This window comes from Haemaphysalis longicornis, unplaced genomic scaffold (assembly GCF_048455015.1).
Source record: "Haemaphysalis longicornis isolate Haplotype H1 unplaced genomic scaffold, Haemaphysalis longicornis Haplotype H1 scaffold_8, whole genome shotgun sequence".
Classification (NCBI taxonomy): Eukaryota; Metazoa; Arthropoda; class Arachnida; order Ixodida; family Ixodidae; genus Haemaphysalis; species Haemaphysalis longicornis.
The window spans coordinates 106,432,001-106,452,803 of record NW_027526445.1 but is presented as its reverse complement, the minus strand read 5'-3'; the positions used below and the strand labels follow the sequence as shown (position 1 = coordinate 106,452,803).

The 20,803-nt window shown below is 50.2% G+C and overlaps 1 protein-coding gene across 2 annotated transcripts in view; it reads right to left on the bottom strand.

The window, feature by feature from the left end:
• Window positions 1–1,544: 1,544 nt before the first annotated feature.
• The window catches only part of LOC144150098 (uncharacterized), a 76,410-nt gene continuing 57,151 nt past the window's right edge, over window positions 1,545–20,803 (bottom strand). For both annotated transcript variants that reach the window (XM_077681910.1, XM_077681912.1), the window contains exons 8-16: window positions 20,405–20,774; window positions 19,315–19,373; window positions 18,538–18,599; window positions 15,126–15,252; window positions 12,270–12,392; window positions 11,371–11,566; window positions 6,368–6,702; window positions 5,002–5,217; window positions 1,545–4,010 (exon numbers count right to left, since the gene is read on the bottom strand). In XM_077681910.1, the coding sequence (XP_077538036.1) occupies window positions 3,558–4,010; window positions 5,002–5,217; window positions 6,368–6,702; window positions 11,371–11,566; window positions 12,270–12,392; window positions 15,126–15,252; window positions 18,538–18,599; window positions 19,315–19,373; window positions 20,405–20,774 (1,941 nt within the window). In that variant the 3' untranslated portion in view covers window positions 1,545–3,557. The remainder of the gene's footprint in view (window positions 4,011–5,001; window positions 5,218–6,367; window positions 6,703–11,370; window positions 11,567–12,269; window positions 12,393–15,125; window positions 15,253–18,537; window positions 18,600–19,314; window positions 19,374–20,404; window positions 20,775–20,803) is intronic.

Below are 20,803 nucleotides of genomic sequence, written 5' to 3'. Positions count from 1 at the left end.
CGACAAGGGAGGGACATAGCCCCGTCGCATTTAATAAAATTACACCATCTTCCCGTACGGGAACCTTGAGTAGTATGCGATACAGCCATGGGCTCAACGCAATTTCCCATTTCGTAGTTCCGGTAAGTGAAAAGTGTGGTAGTTTCCATGGAAACCAAACTGTAAATATAACGGTAGCTACGTACCCCAACCTAACGGAAACGACGAACTGAAAACTAATGGGCACTTGAATCGACCCCATGGCTGCTTTGCATACTACTCAGGGTTCCCCTACGGGAAGATAGCGTCATTTTTTTTATTCACTAAGTTGAAAGTTGCATTTCCAATCGTGTGTCCACACGCACACAGCTATGGCCGCATTACCTAGTGTACTCGTTTATCTGAATTTGCGGACGAAGATATGAATTTCTTCGTATTCATAAGCACACAAAAACAGCTATTTTATCGCGCTGTATTATACTAACCAGTAACATAAAACGTGCAATAATTGCCTCTGCTTTCATATTTTAACATAAACCACCTGCTTTCTATACAGCTTAAAACCACTCATTAGAGGCGGCCTAAAAACTTGGGGGTATGCTTTTAGAACTTTCTGAGAATGTAAAGACGAAAGCCTAGTTGTACCGCCTGTTGATGACCTTTTGAACTTTAACATGTTGCTCTATTAGGGCCACTGCCGCAGCTTCACGCGTAACTTCCTTTTACGACGAGGGTCATTTCAAGCTGCTTTTTCCTCTTCCGCCGTGGCGTACTTCCTTGATCTTCACCGCCAGCGACCAGGGGCTGGTGCGTCGCCACCCACAGTGTAACGAAACTATTTCGGGTGCGTGTCTATCGCATAAATCTAACGTGCCTAACGCATAAACGCATATGCGTGTCTAACGCATAAACGGACTATCCCAATTCCTTAAAGACAGATGATATTTCGCGCCTCCCAGCGACATCTTTTTTTCCGATTCAAGATGGGACGAGGTGGTCCATTCATTTTCATTTTTACGGGCCAAACACCTTAGGGTGTTGGGCTGTCGGCGTCTCATGTCGTCGTATTTTCATGTATTCATGATACTAAAACAACGGGAAAGTCGTTTTCGTATCCACGGGAAAAAATGCGTGCTAAAAGAACACACCGGGAGAGTAGTTTTCCAACGCCTCGCACTACTACTTAGCATACTTAGCTTGCTGCGGCGTGTAACGCGAAGAGAACTCACGGCCGGTCTGTCTCCCATTTAATTGCTTAAATCCGGTTTGACGCAAGAGAGGACGCCACCGCATCGGCAAGCACGCGATTGCTCCTCCCACCGGCGCTTTTCCGGCGCCCAATCAGCACGCGCCGCGTGGCAAGAGAGGCTTGCAATTCTCGAATACACTCGAACACTGTATGCTTCGCCCCTCACCAGGTTTCACATCAGCGTAGATGGCCCGGGATTTTTTCTGAACTCCCCTCACGCTGACGCCTCAACGGAACCGAATTTCCTCGCATGCTGTGTATTCGCCAGAGCTTGCCATGTCATGGGACGAAACAATACGCAGCACCAATTCTCTCCACAAAAGTTGTAGGAATTTATTTTCGCAACAAAAAGTAAGTGCAAATAAGCATCGCAGCACAGTCATAGATGGAAACCAAATGAAGCGCTTGTCTTGCGCGTAAAAAAATGAGGAGGAAAATACAAATATTGAGAAGTCTGCAGTTAAAAACCTGCATACAATTTTCTTTGCTTCTCAGTACATAACTGCAAAGCTGCTTGCCACGCGCACCAAAACAGCAGTGGTTTGACTACTGCTACTGCGTTAAAAACAAAAAAAAAATGAACTCAAGTGTAAAAACTGATTGGTCTTTATATTAACGAACAAATTTCAAATTACTTTTCCAGATCGTACGGATTTAGTGCGGGTCATTACCCGCACTAAACAGGGTACACGTCGACACCCACTTACAAGATCAAAATTACAAAAACTTGAAAAACAGAACCTACAAAGAACGAAAACCACCGCTGACTCCGACCTTTGTGTAGCACATTTCATTAGTCCTGAAGAAACAGCAGGGACTAGGTGATCCACTGATGGATATCGTTTGCTGACGATAACCCGCGTCGTTCGTATACTAAACTTGAATAAGAGGGTGCAGATTTTCTCTTGAAAAATCCCTGAGAAAATGACGACTTGACGAGACTTGAACGGTTGCGTTCGAAAAAAAGTACAGTCGCAGGATCAAACATTGCACAATACAAATAGGCAACAAACAATGTAGGTGTGATAATTCATTAATACTGAACCTGAAGAACGTTTCGAAAGCCGAAACAATAACAGGCCAATCGAAAGACGAAAACTAAAAATAAAGTCGCTTTTACAAATCATCGACGAGGAACTCGAACAAAATGCTAGAATTCCATCTCCACTAATGATGAACCAGAATTTCTCTCGTAGAAAACGGCAAGAATAGACATCGCGCTTGCACTTGCAAGTTCGTGGTATCCGACGCGTTCATTGAGAATTCACTCGAGATACACTATTTCCTCAACTAAAGGGCAGTGGTCGGTCCAGAGGAAGGTCGTATATTTTTCCGCCAACGTTTTCGAAGGCGTGACAATCACACAAATTTGTACCAACAGGAGGAGCACCGCATGCTAGCTATTGCATTGCTTCAGACAAACGCTTTTGAGACATCTTTCCTCATTGGCGTCAACTGATTCTCTTTTCACTTTGCCCCCAAAACTGGACAACGGAACGAACACAAAATAACGGAGAAAGTTCGGAACACAGAAAACAGTGTCAGTTACACCGGAAGAAAAAATAAGCGGATCTTGAAAGTTATGCAGCGTAACCGTCCGTCCCCATGGCGTAAACTTACGTACACAGCAAATAGCATACTTAGTAGGCTACACGCAGGTCAACAAATAAATACATCGCCACACACAAGTAACGAACAAATCGAAGACAACGCGCATGACTAGTGCGAATGGACGAGTGTCACAGGACACCAATTCACAACGAAACAAACGCAAAAATGTGATTACGTGAGAAAATAGTCGGATATGCCCGTTTCCCGGACGGCCTCTAACACAAAACGAAAATGGCGCGCGAATAACTCCAGAAGAAAGACTGAGGACAGAAGAAAGACGCCAATTCATGTAAACACATCTATTGTGCATTCACGCAAATTGATTCAAGAATTGAGTAAACTACTGCATTCAGTAAACACACTGAATAAACAGAGCTGGACATGTCTGCCGCTGGAACAAAAATAAAGACCCAAGAGTAATTTCGGCAACAAATATTGAAGACAGAGGACAGATGTCAATATACGCGAACTTATCTGTTATACACCCTTCCTGGTCTCGGTATCAGCCGCAGGTCCCTTTGGCACAGAGTGATCCTTTCACAACAAATACAAGGCTTCGCCAGCTTTGCTGGCGTCCACCGGACTTGTTCGAATCAGGTAACCCAGCGCTTCCCATTGCGCTAGTGACAAACAGAGTAGCTAATGACATCTATTCGAACGAAGATTTTCAGGTGCTGATAATAGTAAGCCCAGCGCAACATTCCCTGTAACGGTGCAATTAGCAGTCGACGACGAGCTTCGGTGGCACGTCTGACTCACTGGGTTCACTGTCATTAGGGGTAACATCCATGGCAGTTTCTTTTATCAAGCTGGGTTCCAGCTCCTCAGACTGGTCGGCTTCGCCTTTGCCAACGGAAGCGACATCTTCGTCGGCGCAAGACACTGTCTCACAAGATCTCGCTTTGCGCCGTGCTTTCTTCTCTGGAATGGCTTGCTGCTCGGAATGCCCGGTGCTCTGCGAAGCTGGCGGGGCAGGCATCACCTCCGATGGTTCCGACGGCATCACCTCCGACGTCATCTGCGCCGGTACTTCGACCAATGGCGGAACGGCTGCGCGCTGGCCGGAGCTGGCTGTGGCAACTTTGCCCTTGACAGTCTTGCCTTCCTGCTTGCGGCGGCACTGTGGACATTCGTCGTCCTTACCGGTGTAGTAGTAACAGGAATTGCACGGCTGCAGGGAAGAAGAAACAGGGTTGGCAATACTAACCCCTCAAATATTTTGTCACAATTTCACGCACACGCAGAAACAAAGTCAGCGGCAAATAACGCGGTAATAACTTTTAGATCTTTTGTACTTATCTGTGGTCTGGAGTGAGTCATTTTCTGCGTAATTATCCCGTTTAATTACCTTTTTACATTTTTGTTTATTTTAAATGCAAACATCCATTTTCAATGTATTTAATTTACCCGTTATACCTCGGTGGAACGGGAAGGGTTTCAGTTCATGAGCCCGTTTAATAAGGAAGTCAGATAATCGCTTCGTTTTTTGAGTTCCCAAATGAACTAGTGGCTAGAGGTAGGTCCTCGGACAGGCCGAGGTAAGCCCGTAAATGAACACGCACATAACCCATCTCGCGTGACACGTGGATTCACTTGTTCGATAATGTGAGGTTGGCTTTAGCGTCCGCTGGAACGTCTGTGGAACGGGAACAAGTTACACCAAGTTAGGCATTCTAATGACGCATGCGCGGAAGTGCGGCGTATACACTGGCTACGTTCTCACCACTACTGCAAATAGCGAATTTCCGTCGAAAAAACGCCGTTCGAACACCTGACAACGGACGTCAGCGCTAGGTAGGACGAGTTACCAAGCCGATGCATTTCCGCCAACGTTGGGAAATCAGCTCCTGCTGTCTCCGAAATGGTACGCGTGAAAATTATCTGGCTGGCATAAAGTGCGGAATATGGTGTCGCTCTTTTAAAAGGGCGGCGGACCGAAAAGCCTCACCAACTATAAGGCCAGCGGGTTACAAGCAATAGAATTTAAAGGGCGTCCATAGACCGGTTGATAAGATACGGAGTACAAGACAAGCGCTGCAGTGCAGCCCTCTTCTGCGACACGTCCTTTAGCACCTGTCTTCTATTACGTTCCGTGTGCAATCTTTTAGTCCTTTTGAACGTCTCAGCTTTCATTCAGACGTGTGGGCCGTCGAACCAGCTACCTTGCAGTGTCGGCCGGCGAACAGGTTGCAGCGTTGGCAAGTGGAGCAGTGGTTGGTCGATCCGTGGAAGAGCGTGTTGGCACACCACGAGTACTGCGCCGGCTGGCGGCACCGAGGGCAGGCCAGGGGACCCGGGATGCACTCGCGAACCATCACCGAGTCCGGGCAGCAGTTGAGCCGCACGTGTTGCACGAGGTACCACGGAAGGTCCGACACCTGCATCGAGATCCCGTTGAGGGCATTTGCCTACACAGGCCAATACTAGCAGTCGCCGTGACTGTAAGCCTCGTCACAGCGCGCGCCTACACGGACACAGGGACGGACGATTACTCTTGTATCATTGTGGATTCTGTATTCACTAGCCAAGGCGAACGTCTATGGGACGTGGCTTCAACATCGGAAAATTTAGTACGTGTGGTGCGTTGGGTATATCTGGCATCTTTACTCATTTGCTTGTTCGTGAATGATCAGTTCCCGGATAATTAAATACAGAATAGATAAGGTACATGCACAAAGCTTACGACGACAGAAGGGTATACATATGGCATATAATTTATAATTTTCATATATATAATTCCAAAATCACGACTGCCAGGAATTCACGTCCGCTGTACACCAACCTCAAGCTGCAGGAACTCTTGAGCTACATTTGAGAGCTCTTACTTCCCAGTTGAATTGTATTTAATGAAACCCTAAAGAGCAAGTTGAACACGAGCTCCTTTTGTGAGGGTACGGCTACTGTTTCGCTTTATGTTTCGTTTTTTTTTCGAAAATCAGGAAACCTTAATGCGATTGTTCTGCTAACGCACCAGTAACGCTCCCACGATTCCACATCAACGAAACAACTCGTGTTGCATACCCGTGCACCGTTTCGAAGACCTGAAAGTGGTAGCCGTTGTCACTTCCGACGGCGCACCGAAGGCTCAACTGTACCTGGCGCCGTCCCTGCCGCGGTTGTCTATTGCCGTTTTGCAGCGAGTGGCCGGGCACGTGTGAAGATGATACTCTCGTTTAAGCAAGAAAGGGAGAGAAGAAGAAGGAAAGGAAGAAAGAAAAAGGGAAAGAAAGGGAGAAAGAAAAACAAAAACAGGAAAGAGAAAATGAAAGTAAAACGGAAAGAAAAAGGAAAGCAAGTAAGAAACGCAGGAATAAAAAGGAAAGAAAGGGAGAAAGAAAAAGGAAAAACGAAAGCAAGTAATAAAGGAAGAAAAAAACGAATAAAGGGAAGAAAGAAAGGGGGAAGAAAAGGAAGAAAGAAAGAAAGGAAGGAAGGAAGGAAGGAAGGAAGGAAGGAAGGAAGGAAGGAAGAAAGAAAGAAGGAAGAAAAAGAAGAGAGAGGGACGACCGGGAAGCTGAGGCCCCCGACCTGGAAGATGGCCTGCATGAGGCAGGGGTCGGCCTGGGCGTCCTTGAGCGCGATGCCGACGGCCTCGAGCAGGTTGAGCGGGTTGTCGCAGCCCAGGCAGGAGCAGCGGCCCGGCTCGCAGCGGGTGCGGGCCTTGGCGCACGAGCAGCGGGACATGCGGCAGCTCACGCGGCACGCGCACGAAGGCTGCGGAGGAGAGCTCCCGGCCGAGGGCTCCCCGGCAGGACCACGGGACGCCGCCGGCCCGTCGGAAGGTGCCGAGTCCCCGACCTCCGTCGCCGCCTTCTTGCGCCTCGTGACGCTGCGACGCCGGCTGGAAGGAGCCTTCCTGGTGGCTGAAAACGGCATCAGTACCCACCCGCACACGAACGGCTTCATAAAATGCTGGCACACGACGAACACAGACCACTCCAAACTGCTAGAGCTGCTGCCATGTGGCATGCATGGGTGTCATCATTCAGGGAAAGGAAACGGCTACCGTGTGTGGGGTAAAATACAAGCAGATAACCGAGAGTATACCGGCGTTGTTTTAATTTAGAACGCACACATACGATACCGGGTTAAATAGGAACAACACGTTAGCAACGGCGTCGAAGAGTGGCGGCACAAAAGGGAACACTGGAACAACACAGCTGCCGCTCTAGCTGCTGCGCCAAGGAGGCAAGAAACACGAGCTCTTAAGAAATGCGCGCGGACAGTGCTGAGGCGAAAAAATTGACTTGAATTGAGCAATCGTCTACTGCATTTATTACAGGAGGAGCGAGATGGGTGGGAGGGGGAAATTAGAGGTTGTTACGCTGTAAGAGGCGCCAGAGAGGTAAGGTCTCTCGACGACATTTGCAGCGAGGTGGAGAAACTGGGCGGCTGGCACCAACCCTGACCGAGCGACAAAGAAATGCCTTCGTTCGAACGTAGCCAGACAGAGAAGCCACAGGGAAACAAACCCCCGAGAAATACAAGCGCATGATGCTAAGCGTCACCGAGAGCAAGGACATGGGGTGGACGTCGAACGAGTCCCGGCTAAACGCGTCAAAGGCGCAGAATGGCACCGTCAGTGACGGGTCAACCCCGCCGTCAGAAAGTGCAGTCAGAACACCCTCAATGCCAGTACTAGGCGACAAACGGGACGTCAACGCGCGAGTGCGTTTTGAAAGGAGCTTGCGCTTGATGAGCGACATCGCCTGCTTTTTCTCACGTAGTTTGTTTCTCGTCGCTGCAGTAATATGCAAGCACATTAAGTCCGACAAATCCCGGAAGCGAGTTTTGTGACATTCGAAATAGCCGCAGTAAAGTACTCCTTGCGGCGCGCGGCGTAACAGCCGGCTTGTATTAGAGTAAAAAGTAAAGTTTTCGAAGATTATTTTGCAGGCGCGTGTAACGTTTTTCGTTAAACATTCCGAGGCAAATACGCCGCGAGTAGTCTGAACTGCTCCGCGTGCAAAGGTTCCGCGCACGGCTAAAAAAATCCCTCGCAGCAAGTGGCTCCACTAGACGATGCGCTTCCACATCCGAAGGCCGGAAAAAAAGTATTTCCTCCTCCTCCTCCTCCTCCTCCTCCTCCTCCCGCGACCCGCCGCGGTGGCTCAGTAGCTAAGGCGTTGCGCTGCTGAGCACGAGGTTGCGGGTTCGATTCCCGGCCGCGGCGGCCGCTTTTCTGATGGAGGCGAAAAGCAAAAACGCCCGTGTGTACGAGATTTCGGCACACGTTAAGGACCCCCAGGTGGTCAAAATTAATCCGGAGCCCTCCACTACGGCGCGCCTCATCGCCTGCATTCCGTCGGCGCGTTAAACCCCACAATCAATCAAATCAATCCTCCTCCCGCGTATCCGCCAGCGTCTAGCGGAATCAGCGGGCGCCTCCCTTGTACTCGAACCTCCTCGACGTCCAGTAAGCTGGCAATGCACGGCCGACGGGGTAAGATCACGCGCCGTACAGTGGGCGTTCATTGGAAGCAAACTTAGTGGTGACTACTTTGTTTCCTCGCCACGTGTCGGACTGTGAACCATGGTTAAGTAGCGCGGCAAAAATGATTGATTGTAAGGTTTAACGCGCCGACGCAACGTAGGCGATGAGGCGCGCCGTAGTGGAGGACTCGGGATTAATTTTGACCACCTGGGGATCTTTAACGTGCGCCGAAATCTCGTACACATGGGCGTTTTTGCTTTTCGCCTCCATCAGAAAAGCGGCCACCGCGGCCGGGAATCAAACCCGCGACCTCGTGCTCAGCAGCGCAACGCCTTAGCCACTGAGCCAGCGGCAAAAATGGGACAACAAAGAACATACTATGGTCTAGCGCTGGACATGCACTGAAATGCTTACCACACACAAAAGATAATATACAGGAACAACGCATGCATAAACTCGGCCAAATCATTCAGAAAAAAAATCAAAATATCGCGGCGAAGTCAATGGTTCCTATTGTTAGGCACGTGGCAAGTGCGCATTTATGTATACAATTATTTAGTTCTTTGACAAGCTCATAGACGCCGCGCTTACACAGCTTACACTAAGTTCCCTGAAATTACTTAGCTTACACGAGCTTTTATGGTACACCACGATTCAAACAAATCCCGGCTGGCCTGGTCCTTAAAACATCGCAATATCAGCGTCCTCTCGAAAAGTGGAACAGTGTGGAACGCACAGGCAGCGCTGGGAATGGCCAGCTAAATGGCCCCCGGCAGCGAGCGCTTGAACAGCTGTACGGCGCTCGCGGATAGCGGGCATCCTTTAGATAGCTCCCATAGGAATCTCCGGACGCTTCTTTTAGAGACGGAGGCTCAAACTCAACTTTCAACTTTTTTTGCACCGCCGACTTTGGGAGCCTCCCAACGCGTACGCTTTCGGAGCCTCGAGGTTCAAAGTACTCAAAATACTGTTACGTGCAGCTCTCTACGACCTACTTATCGCCACACGCTCTTTAATCGCGGCACGACTATAGCTAGAACGGTAAAAACTTCGGAGCCTACGTATGCGCGTGGCAGCGTCGTGATGAACGGAGTCGCGTGTGCATAATGCCGATTGCCACTCAAGGTCTGTCACCTGTTCAAAGAAATATTGTCGACGAAAATTTTGCCGCGCGGAAGCCACACTTCAAGGGTTTGTTCAAATGTCGCTTGCGGTGTGCCGGCACGGCACGGCACGGCTCGGTAGACGGCCTCGCATGCGCTATTTTGCATCATAGGGCACTTGTGGCGACATCCGTGGTAGCAGGCAACTGCAGCGTTGCCCTTTAGTGCGCCGTGTCGCTTTCGTTCGAAGCCGCGGTTTCATTCTCCGGGGATGGAGGGCAAGTACAGCACCGCCACATAATGTGAGTGCGACAGCCGAGAATCGGGTTGAAACGCGGCAGACGATGCACGCTTTTTTTAAATGCAGAGCATTTCTTTAACTCACATGTAGCGTCCGCCGTCCATCCGCAACAGCTCAGCGCGCAGGCGCGCCCTCTCCCCCACTCCTCCTCTCCCGCATCATGCTACCCTCCTCGCTCTCAACAACAGGTCCGCACCCCTCCCCCTACACTATATAAAAAATAATACTTATCGGCGCCTGGTTTCGATCCCACGACCCCGCGGGCGGAACGCAAGGTACATGGTGCTCTACCCACTGCGGCACAAAGCCAACACAGAATGGAAGGCTACGAACGCGCCTTATATCCTTGACTCATTCAAACTACGTCAAGAAGCTGCCGATACAACGCATTCACTACCTGTGGGCGGAACGCGAGGTACATGGTGCTCTTCCCACTGCGCCACAAAACCGACACAGAATGAAAGGCTAGGAACGCGCCTTATATCCTTGACTCATTCAAACTACGTCAAGAAGCTGCTGATACAACGCATTCACTACCTGTGGGCGGAACGCGAGGTACATGGTGCTCTTCCCACTGCGCCACAAAACCGACACAGAATGAAAGGCTACGAACGCGCCTTATATCCTTGACTCATTCAAACTACGTCAAGAAGCTGCTGATACAACGCTTTCACTGCCTGTGGGTGGAACGCGAGGTACATGGTGCTCTTCCCACTGCGCCACAAAACCGACACAGAATGAAAGGCTACGAACGCGCCTTATATCCTTGACTCATTCAAACTACGTCAAGAAGCTGCTCATACAACGCATTCACTACCTGTGGGCGGAACGCGAGGTACATGGTGCTCTTCCCACTGCGCCACAAAACCGACACAGAATGAAAGGCTACGGACGCGCCTTATATCCTTGACTCATTCAAACTACGTCAAGAAGCTGCTGATACAACGCTTTCACTGCCTGTGGGCGGAACGCGAGGTACATGGTGCTCTTCCCACTGCGCCACAAAACCGACACAGAATGAAAGGCTAGGAACGCGCCTTATATCCTTGACTCATTTAAACTACGTCAACAAGCTGCTGATACAACGCATTCACTACCTGTGGGCGGAACGCGAGGTACATGGTGCTCTTCCCACTGCGCCACAAAACCGACACAGAATGAAAGGCTACGAACGCACCTTATATCCTTGACTCATTCAAACTACGTCAAGAAGCTGCTGATACAACGCATTCACTACCTGTGGGCGGAACGCGAGGTACATGGTGCTCTCCCCACTGCGCCACAAAGCCGACACAGAATGAAAGGCTACGAACGCGCCTTATATCCTTGACTCATTCAAACTACGTCAAGAAGCTGCTGATACAACGCATTCACTACCACCAACTCTCCAAACACTAAACGTTAACGCAATACACCCACCCCATATGCGGCCCATTTACTCGAGTCCCCCTCGCGGGGAGATGCGCCCAATTTTTCTCTGCGAGACGAGGGAGCACAGCGCATGCGCAGGCACAGTGGGCACTGTCACGGTGGTTTTTATCGTTGCCAAACGAAAAAGTCGCCCGCTAGACTTATCAGTGAATACCATCTATAGAAGCTCCGGTCCGAAGGCCGTCCTCGAACTGCTCGCGGTCTGTCCAGGACTGGCGACATGACCTTTATGATCTTTATAACTAGAATTCACCGTACTCACCCCTGATGCCACCGCCGCCGCCCCTGGCCACCTCGTTGCGCCAGGCGGACCGGCCGGGTGCCCCGTACGGGGGCAGCGACTCCTCGAGCCGGCTGTCAGCATCCGCCATGTTGCGCAGCATGAGTTCGTGGAAGCGGGCGTTGAACTGCCACAGCATGTGACGGACGCGAACCACGTCCCCGGCGTTGAGCTGGACCTGTCGGGAAGCGAGAAAAATAAGTGACGGCGTTGGCGCCCTGACGAGCAACGCGGAAACGCGGCAGTCGTAGCCGCCAATTTCTGGCGAAGACATTATTTTGCGAGCGCCTTGCTGATCTCGCGCAAGGTGATTCATTTTAATCAAAACTGGTGTAAAAGAAACAGGGCTGTCGTGACAGCCGAAAGCCCTTTCTTCCGGGTATATACGGATGCAAGGCTAAAACGAACGTCACTGACGACAAAGTGCGTAGGTTAAAAGGTGAACAATTAGTTACATTCGTGGTGTAACTTTTTCGTTGCAGGCTTTTAGTGCAAGCGGTCAAATAGTTACACGGCGGCAGGAGAAGCGGCACGACCCAAGTATAATTGAAGGTGAAGCGAGGCGAACTTTGACGGCCATCTGGCAGAAAGCCCGAACTAGGCTGTGCGCCGTGCGCGCCTTCCCCTCCCTCAGAGAAGAGTTTATTCATCGAAGAAGGCGCTGCCACATTTTCTGTCGCTCTATCAAGCACAAAGGTTATAAGGCGTCATGCTTGGCCGCAATGTAGGAAGCAGCATGTTCGGAGGCTCATAAGATTATACACTTTCGCGAGTTGGGAGCTGTTTTCCCTGATACCAACCATCAGTTTCAGTGTCACCGATTTACTTTCAATTCAAATAAAGAGACGAATTGGAATAAAAAGCGCGTATGGTCTGCTTGCCTTGTGCACGGGATAGTGTTCCAGACTCTCGGACAGAGATGCCGTCGTCGTGTTTGCTCCCGCATTCCTCGAAGCCGCGGAAACAGTGCGTCGGCCCAGGAACATTACCGGTCTAGCGTGAACCTGCCAGAAACAGGGGAATGTGCAACAATTCATTTCAACAGCTCCGCCGTTTAATCCGGCCGTAAGTTGCCCAACGCGAACAGAAAGCCTCCGATTGGAAATAAAATAAAAAATCCCTCCCCCGGTGGTCGGAGTCGAACCTGGGTCACTTGCGTTATGAAGCCAAAGTCTATCCGATTGAGCTATCATCATTTTTTGATTGCCTGACCGTGGTATACATGTCACAAAAAAAAAAACGATTACGAAGTTCCAAAAGACACCAGCACGTCACTTGCTAGTGCTTCATTGTTAAAAGGCCGAAGTCATGTCGCACTTTCCAACAGATTCAACTAGTCACGTGGAGAAGGTTGCGCTTTATACACTTCTAATACGCTCTGGCAGAACAACGCTCTGCTCGGCCTCACATCAACATCATTATGGCGAACTGCCACTCGAGATTTCCATATACTGTGCAGGGCCAGCAACATGAAAAGATCATACGGGATGCTGCCGCAGTTTTCAACGGCCAAGAACCTGATTCCATGGCTATCCAACGGGAAATCCTTTTTTTAGCGTTCTCTTCAAGACGTCCAACAGGAACACCCCGTACCAACACTACGAATGCGTGCTCTACTGTCTATGACTTCTTACAAAGCAAGCAGTCCCCAGGGAACAAACAAACCTTTTTGAATCATCCAACTTTTAACGGGTAATACTCCATCCCGCGTGTATTTAAAAAAAAAGAGGTTTTGACATAAGGCGCATCGGTCATTATTTTGCACACGCTGACATACATCTCCTCCTGGCCCTGGACTGCATAAAGATCTGTACAAATGAGTCGGCAAAGTCGTTTCAAGGAGGTCTCTATACAACTTCTTTCGGAGCACGCTAGCCAAATGCTCGGATGTAAGTACATCTCATTCCGGGCGCACAGCATTTCCATTGGGTTATTCGTATCCCGTTGGCTTTTTACTTGGTCACCGGTTCTAGCGCGGTCCAATTTGGCAGAGATGGCAAAGCCATGGCACATGCACTCCTACGTTCCGCACAAAGACGGCGCATGACGACGGCGGCGCGCCGCACGAACACGTGGGTAGAACGAAGAAGGTTCGCACTGCAGCCGAGGAAGAAGCTGACACGTCCGCGGTGCTGTTTCTCCAGCCTTGCGCTACTGGTGCAACTTAAGCTGCGCCAATTTTAGGGGCGCAGAGCATGAGGGGCTCGGGCTTACGGAGTCTCATGTCGTCGCTGTATCCTGTAGTCACGGTACTAAAACACCGGCACACTCCTTTTTCGGCGCCTCGCGTTAGAACGCTTTGTGCTTCAAAGACACGGGATTTACGGCGAAGCTGTATACCTGTACACCCCCAAAGGTTCCATCTCCGTGGGCAGAAACGCCAAGACGTCAGGAGTACTTATACACTGCATACACTCCCAACCTGCCGTCCCTCGACGTCGGCCTCGTTTACTGTAACAGGGAGGACGAAGAGGCCACCGAAGATTGTGCGATCAGGTAAGCGGAGGATGGCAGTATGGCGAAAGTGTGACGGGAAGGGCGGTATGCTGAGGCCGCTTTTAACATGCTTTGTGGCGGCGACACGATACGCGCGCGCCGTCGTGCGTTCGCCGATGAGACGATAACTTCCCGAGACGTGTCAGCTATGTGCCGTCGCCGAAAAGACTTCCGTTCGTACTGAGCTCAAATTTCGCATTACGGAGTGTCGTAATAGCCAGCCAATTTGTTTCCTAGGTAGCTAATAGTCACCTCCGTCAATGAATGCTGTGACGTGTACTCATAGCCACTCCTGCCGGGCATCGTCACACAGGCCCACAGGCCTGTTGGCTTTCCGGGGCTTATTTTAGGGCCGAAGCCCCTTAGGGGATCGGGCTTTCGGCGTCTCCAATCGTCGTCGTCAGCATACCATGTAGTCACGGTACTAATAAAACACCCGGACACTCGTTTTCCAACGCATCGTGCTAGAGCGTGACGCCTGCTAAAAGATAAGTGCATAATGGATAAAACCGGCTCAAAATAAACTAACATGGTTTAAAGATTTGTGGAACGCTCCCTGTACGCTTCAGAAATCAAGCACAAGTAGAAGCTGTTTGTTGACGGGCTATTTTTACACTCAGGTACCCACCGGCTCTCGACGCTATAGGCTTGATCGTGTCGGGTGGTCGGTCGAAGCAAGCAAAGGCATATATCTGGTGCCGGGGCTTAGATCAGCGGGAACGAGGACTTGAGGACTAGACAGGAGATGTGTGTAAAAGGCACAGGCCCCTGGGGCAGGGAGACCGTCCTCCCCCCTCCCCGGGTACTTGTTGCCCTATTCTAGTGTGTGTTCGCGGATGTAAGCCACGGCTTGCTTGTGTAGCTACTGCCAGAGTCCTTCAATCATTGAAGGACTCTGCTACTGCTAAGGGCAGTCCCAACTACATTCCGTAAATAATGGTTATTTCCTGGGTTATTCAATACCTGTTTTGGTGCCCCCAAATGAAACAGGCGGGCTAAGCAGGTGTACGTGGTAAAGCAAAAAAAGCCACAAATGCTTTGTATTTATGTATATATGTCGCAAAGTAGAAACATCTTGGGTAAACGAAACATCTTGTGTAAAGGGAGCGGGTGCCTGGGGGAAGGGAATGGTCCCCCTCCAAGACGCTGGCAGTTGGTTTTCAACGCCACCGAATTGACACGCTGCAGGGTACTTTTATAGTGTCCACTGAACCGGAACCCTGCAATGGGCTCGCACAAACCTGGATGAGGATGTAGTCTTCTTCGCAGCGCATGGCCTGGATCGCCTGGAAGGGCACGATGACGCAGGAGACGCGCATCACCGCGTCCTCCTGCGATGTCTGGCTCTCGAACTCGTACATGAAGCGTCTGCGAACGACCAACAGAGCCCCCGTTTTTAACTTATGCAGGTCTGTACTTGGTCGCTGCATGCAGAAGCGCTTCCCGACACTGGCCGTACCCAACAATATTCGCGTATCGGGCAAGGCCGCGAGGATGAAGCGACATTGCCCAAGAAAATTATTAGAAACGGTTTGTTATTTCGCTAATGAGACGAAAAAAAAACGTTTACAGAAGTTAAAAGACTAAATCAAACCCTTGCGATGGTGAGGGTGCAGCTGCAAACCACAATACTCGGAGGCAGGAGAGGGATTGAACGTGTGAACAAGCGAGTGAGTAATGCTGAGCGAGCGAGCATGCGAGTGGGTGAGTGAGTGAGTGAGTGAGTGCGCGAGTGAGTTAGTGACTAAGAGACAGACTGAGTGACTAAGACACAGAGAGTAAGTAACGGAGTAAGAGAATGAGAAATTGAGTCAGAGACTGGGTGAGACAGGGAACAGAAGAGAGAGAGAGAGAGAGAGAGAGAGAGAGTACAGATAAACACGAACAGCTAAAGTAGCGTTATCTTTGACACCAACTGGTATTTACGGCTTGGCCATCTTTGGTTCCCTCCAATAAAGCCTAAGCCAGCGCACTGCGCCTTTCACAATTTCGTTCACGGAGATAGCGTTTTGAGAATTTACGCGTGCTGCGTCTACTGTGGAGTTGTTCCATTCTACAACATCACTTGTTACCGACCCGTGACATCTCCCTCCTAATATGCACAATGTTTTCCCCTAACGCCTGCGCATAAAGTTATCAAACGATGGTCAAAAAACGATTGTATAATGCATAAAACCGGTGCAAAGTAAACCAACATGATTGAAACTAATTTTAAATACAAAAATAGTTATAATTTTATTGCATCATTAACAGAAATTTGTTAAATCCCGTTTTGAGACTGATTTCAAACGTCAGGTTTTGCCCTGTGAAGCATACTTCGTACCATGCTGCGGCATGTGACACGAAGATAACTTACGGCCAGCCTGTCTCATTTAATGGCTTAAATCCCATCCAACTCACGAGAGCGCGCCACTGCCTCAGCAAGCGCACGATTGCTCCTCCCACTGGCGTTTCACCGGCGCCCAATCAGCGCGCGCTGTGTGGCAAGAGAGAGTACTAAAGCGCTAAGTTGGGCGAGTTGGTTACTGCATACTAAGGAATTCATCGTACTAGCGAACATTAAGACAGGGACACAGCTAAAGAGAAGACGAAACACACTATAGAACTTCAACTCAGTTTATGCCGCATAAACAGGAAAACACCAATAAGTACATGAAAAAGGAATGCGTTATCGTAAAAAAACCTAATGAAACACTATCACTCATATCACAGGCCACATTACAGCGCCGGTCCGTATCACATGGCGGAAACTTAACCGACACGTGCAAACAGCCTTCATCCTTCGCCCACGCTCAACCACCTTCCCCCCTCCAAAAAATTAATTTCTTTTGCGGATAGTGCCAAAGACGGCGGTGCGCTGACGCATACTTCCCCCTCTCTTCCTATCAATAAGGCTTCCACAATTTCTCGGTCGGTTTGGGAGGATGGCCTGTACACGATGCGCGTCCCGCAGAAATCTGGTGTGCACCACGTGCACCCTGGTGTGCACCCCGTGCCGTACAGCATACGAGCAGGTTTGTGAATTGCGCGACGGGGTTGGTCTACAGGATCCCCCTGTCGTGCAAAAAGTGCTACATTGGCCAATCAGGCAGGTGCCACTATGTGAGGCTGAGAGAGCACCAGGCGGCTGTCACTGCGCAGATGGGGGCTGGCCACCTGGATGATCATTGCCGTATGTGTAATGGGTGCACACCAGATTTCTGCGGGACGCGCATCATGTACACGTCATCCTCCTAAACCGACCGAGAAATTGTGGAAGCCTTATTGATAGGAAGACAGGGGGAAGTATGCGTCAGCGCACCGTCTATGGTATTATCCGCAAAGGAAGTTAATTTTTTGGAGAGGGGAAGGTGGTTGAGCGCGGGCGAAGGATGAAGGCTGTTTGCACGTGTCGGTTAAGTTTCCGCCATGTGATACGGACCGGCGCTGTAATGTGGCCTGTGATATGAGTGATAGTGTTTCATTACGTATTTTTTTACGATAAGCCATTCCTTTTTCATGTACTTATTGGTGTTTTCCTGTTTATGTGGCATAAACTGAGTTGAAGTTCTAGCGTGTGTTTCGTCTTCTCTTTAGCTGTGTCCCTGTGTTAATGTTCGCTAGTACGATGAATTCCTTAGCAAGAGAAAGACTAACAATCTTTGAATAAAATGATACGCTGCATGCCTCGCCCCTCCCCAGGTTTTACGCTAGTGGAGATGCCCATGAATTTTTAAAGCTAGGTGACCCAGTTATTGCGTAGCGGTTACTTTTTATTCGCATCCTTACAAAATGCAATCATTAAAAAACGGAGGAACCTCTGTTCAGGGCTCAGAACAATAACATATCATCACATCAGTGACATTGATTGCGATACCATCCAGATTCCTGGGCGTCTGAGCGAGAAACACGCCATGGTATATAGTAGCATGCTCGGCAGGCACGCCACCTGCCCTGCTCGCGACTTACACTACCACCAACGCGCCTCCCTAAACAACACTAATGCCGGTGCTAGCTGACGTTGTGTCACATACATAAACAAGGGTGCGAAAGATTTACGGCAGATTCTCTGACACCGAGCAAAACTTTGATTACTACCACGAACGAAGCCAATTGTGCTCCCCCCCCCCCCCCCCAAAAAAAAGAGTCAAACCCTGCCGTAACCGGCATGTAGTAAGTGAAACGATCCTGGCCAATCCCCCAAGTGGGTATGCGCCACAAACTGCGCAGGAGGCCACCTGGTTCTTGCTGCGGCAGGAAACTAAACATCCCCCTCGCGAGGGGCACGATCAAATGCAGAACATTTCCGGGGGCGCACGACGTTAAGTAGTTTGCGGTACGTTAACGTTGTTGCACTTGTTGCTGTTGGTTGTTGTAATGTAATTAAATGAGGAAACATAATTACGTGGTCACGTGACATCATTTATCAGCAGGTGGGTATGACATCATTTATTAGCAGGTGGGTATGATTATTGGGGCGCAGTGGGAAGAGCACCATGTACCTTGCGTTCCGCCCGCAGGGTCGTGGGATCGAAACCAGGCGCCGGTAAGTATTTTTTTTTATATAGTGTAGGGGGAGGGGTGCGGACGACGATGGACAACTAGAACGGGTGACATCGTGAGTTAAGAAATGCTCTGCATTTAAAAAGGACAGCGGTAGCTGTTAATTTGTACCTTTTACTGAAGATGATCTTGAACTTGTAACCAAGGTTGATGTACGGGTCCCCAGCTTCCAGCTGCGAGCGAACACGTCGAATTATCGATTGCCTCGTGAAGCAACCCTTTGCGAATAATTAATCGATGCCTTGAAATTCGGCTCGTTCATATTCCAGTTCCAGTGGCGCCACAAACAGTTCACAAGTACCCTAGGATATAACGGCGTCGCGTTAGCGAGCAAAGACTCGGCTATTCGGGCGGCGCTACGCCGTGTGCCGGCAGAGTAATCGGGCGATAAGCTCCGGTAGAGAATTATTTCAGCAGGACGCTGTCGGTGTCTCTGATAGCAGCTTCGACCTTCTCACGCCACGGTTACACCATAGCGGGTTCCGATTAGCTTATGTAGCCTCTTCTCTGCCTGCCCTGTTTACTGCCAACGTTCGCCAGGGCATGAATGGCGAAACATCTGCGGACAAATAAATCTTCAAGGGATGAGGACTTTTGTTTTTACACAATTATCTGCCAAACGCTGATACAGTTTCTGGTCGTTTGCTAGTCTAATGAAACATTTGGTGTTCATGTTTCTACACTGTCATGGAGTATAGTAAGTTCCACAGGAATGTTGACGGGTGAGTCCCGCTTAAGCGGCGAATTCCGCTACACACGACTGGTTACGCTTAAACCAGCATGCACGCCCATCCCACCACAAAACAGCAAGACGACACGCACTGGCGAATGAATTCTGCGGCGGCTGAGCGTTTTAAAACAAAATGATTGTGGTAAATCGGGACTCACGAAGAAAGGGCCAATCTTGAGAGAGTGCAGCTCATAGTTCACAGCCGGATAGGAACGGTCTGCAAGACAAGAAAATGACTTGGTCAGTACGACGAGTAGCATAAAGTTTAAGTGCGGACCACCGAAACCAGTCGGTCTCCCTTCTCCATTTTCCCCTAATAATCTCTCGGCATTCCTATCCCTCCGCTTCGACCTCCCTTCCGAGTCGTCCTTAACAAATACTTCTCCCGCCACTCTTCTCATAATACTCTTCCTTTTTCTCATCCATTCCTCTCACTTGTACATCCCACTTTCGCTCTGCCCTACTACACTACCCCTCCCGTGACCAGAAAAATTCTCGCACATTTCCAATTGATCACTAACTAATTCGTGAGCAGGATTACCAGCAAGATTTCTGGCTTATTCAGTGACACACAATATTGCAGCGCTTATGAGCGCTACAATATTCCAGAATCGATAGCTTTTTGTCAATCTGCGTTACATTGTGTATTGAGTGTACTTACTACTAGCTGGTTAGGCTGTACTGTACTTAGTGCAAATTGAGCTTGTGTTCTGTCTTTTAATCATGTTGTATTCCCCCCACTGTAATGCCTTATTGCGCTGTGGGTATCAAATAAACAAACAAAAAATTTCGCCCACCCCCCCTCGCGGTAACCCTGGTGTGATGCGACGCTGAGGGGGGTTCAAGCGCAAGCGGAGAGCAACCGTCGACCGAAAGGCCGCCGGAGAGCGGCACACCGGCTATATGCGCAGCGCGCCCGAAGGAGAGGAGACCGCGGAGAGAGAGAGTGCCGCGGCTATGACGCAACACAATCCAACTCAATCAACTTTAATCCAATCCAATCCAAATCCAATCCAATCCAAGTCAAGCCAATCCAATCCAATCCAATGCCCCTCGCGAGAGAGTGTTTGCTATCGGAGAGGAGAGGGGAGAGTGGCTGCGGACAACAAGTATACGGACGCACGTAGGAAGGACAGGGCCGCCGACAAGAGATGCTTTCAGCGCCGCATCTAAAAAAACTACCTATAGGTAGTCCAAGCTATCGATCCTGGAATCGAGCGAACTATACCGACGGTGAACACGCCTCACCGGTGTTGGTACGGCGCGGCTTGGTCGCCGAGTCCGCCGGCATCGTGGACGTGGACGCCTGCGCGGGCGGTCCTCGTACGCCGAAGTGGCCCGCCGATGGCGGCGCGAGCAGGACGTGGTGTCGCAGCGGGCCGGAGGAGGCCGCGGCAGGCGGCTGCGCGAAATGGTGGAGCATGGCCGGGGGGCCCAGCGTGGACCCCGGCCGTGGCGCGTGGCTGAGCGTAGGGGTGAGCAGCAGGGTGAGGTTGGGCTTGGGGAATCTCGGCTGGCCCTGCGGCTGACTTCCTGGCAGCACGGCCTGGGCGCTGTTCGACGACAACGCGGACGACGGAGAGGCCACGCTGGGCCCCGCAGACCTCGGCGAAACCGCCTGGGCGTTGATTCGGCGGGGGTGACTGA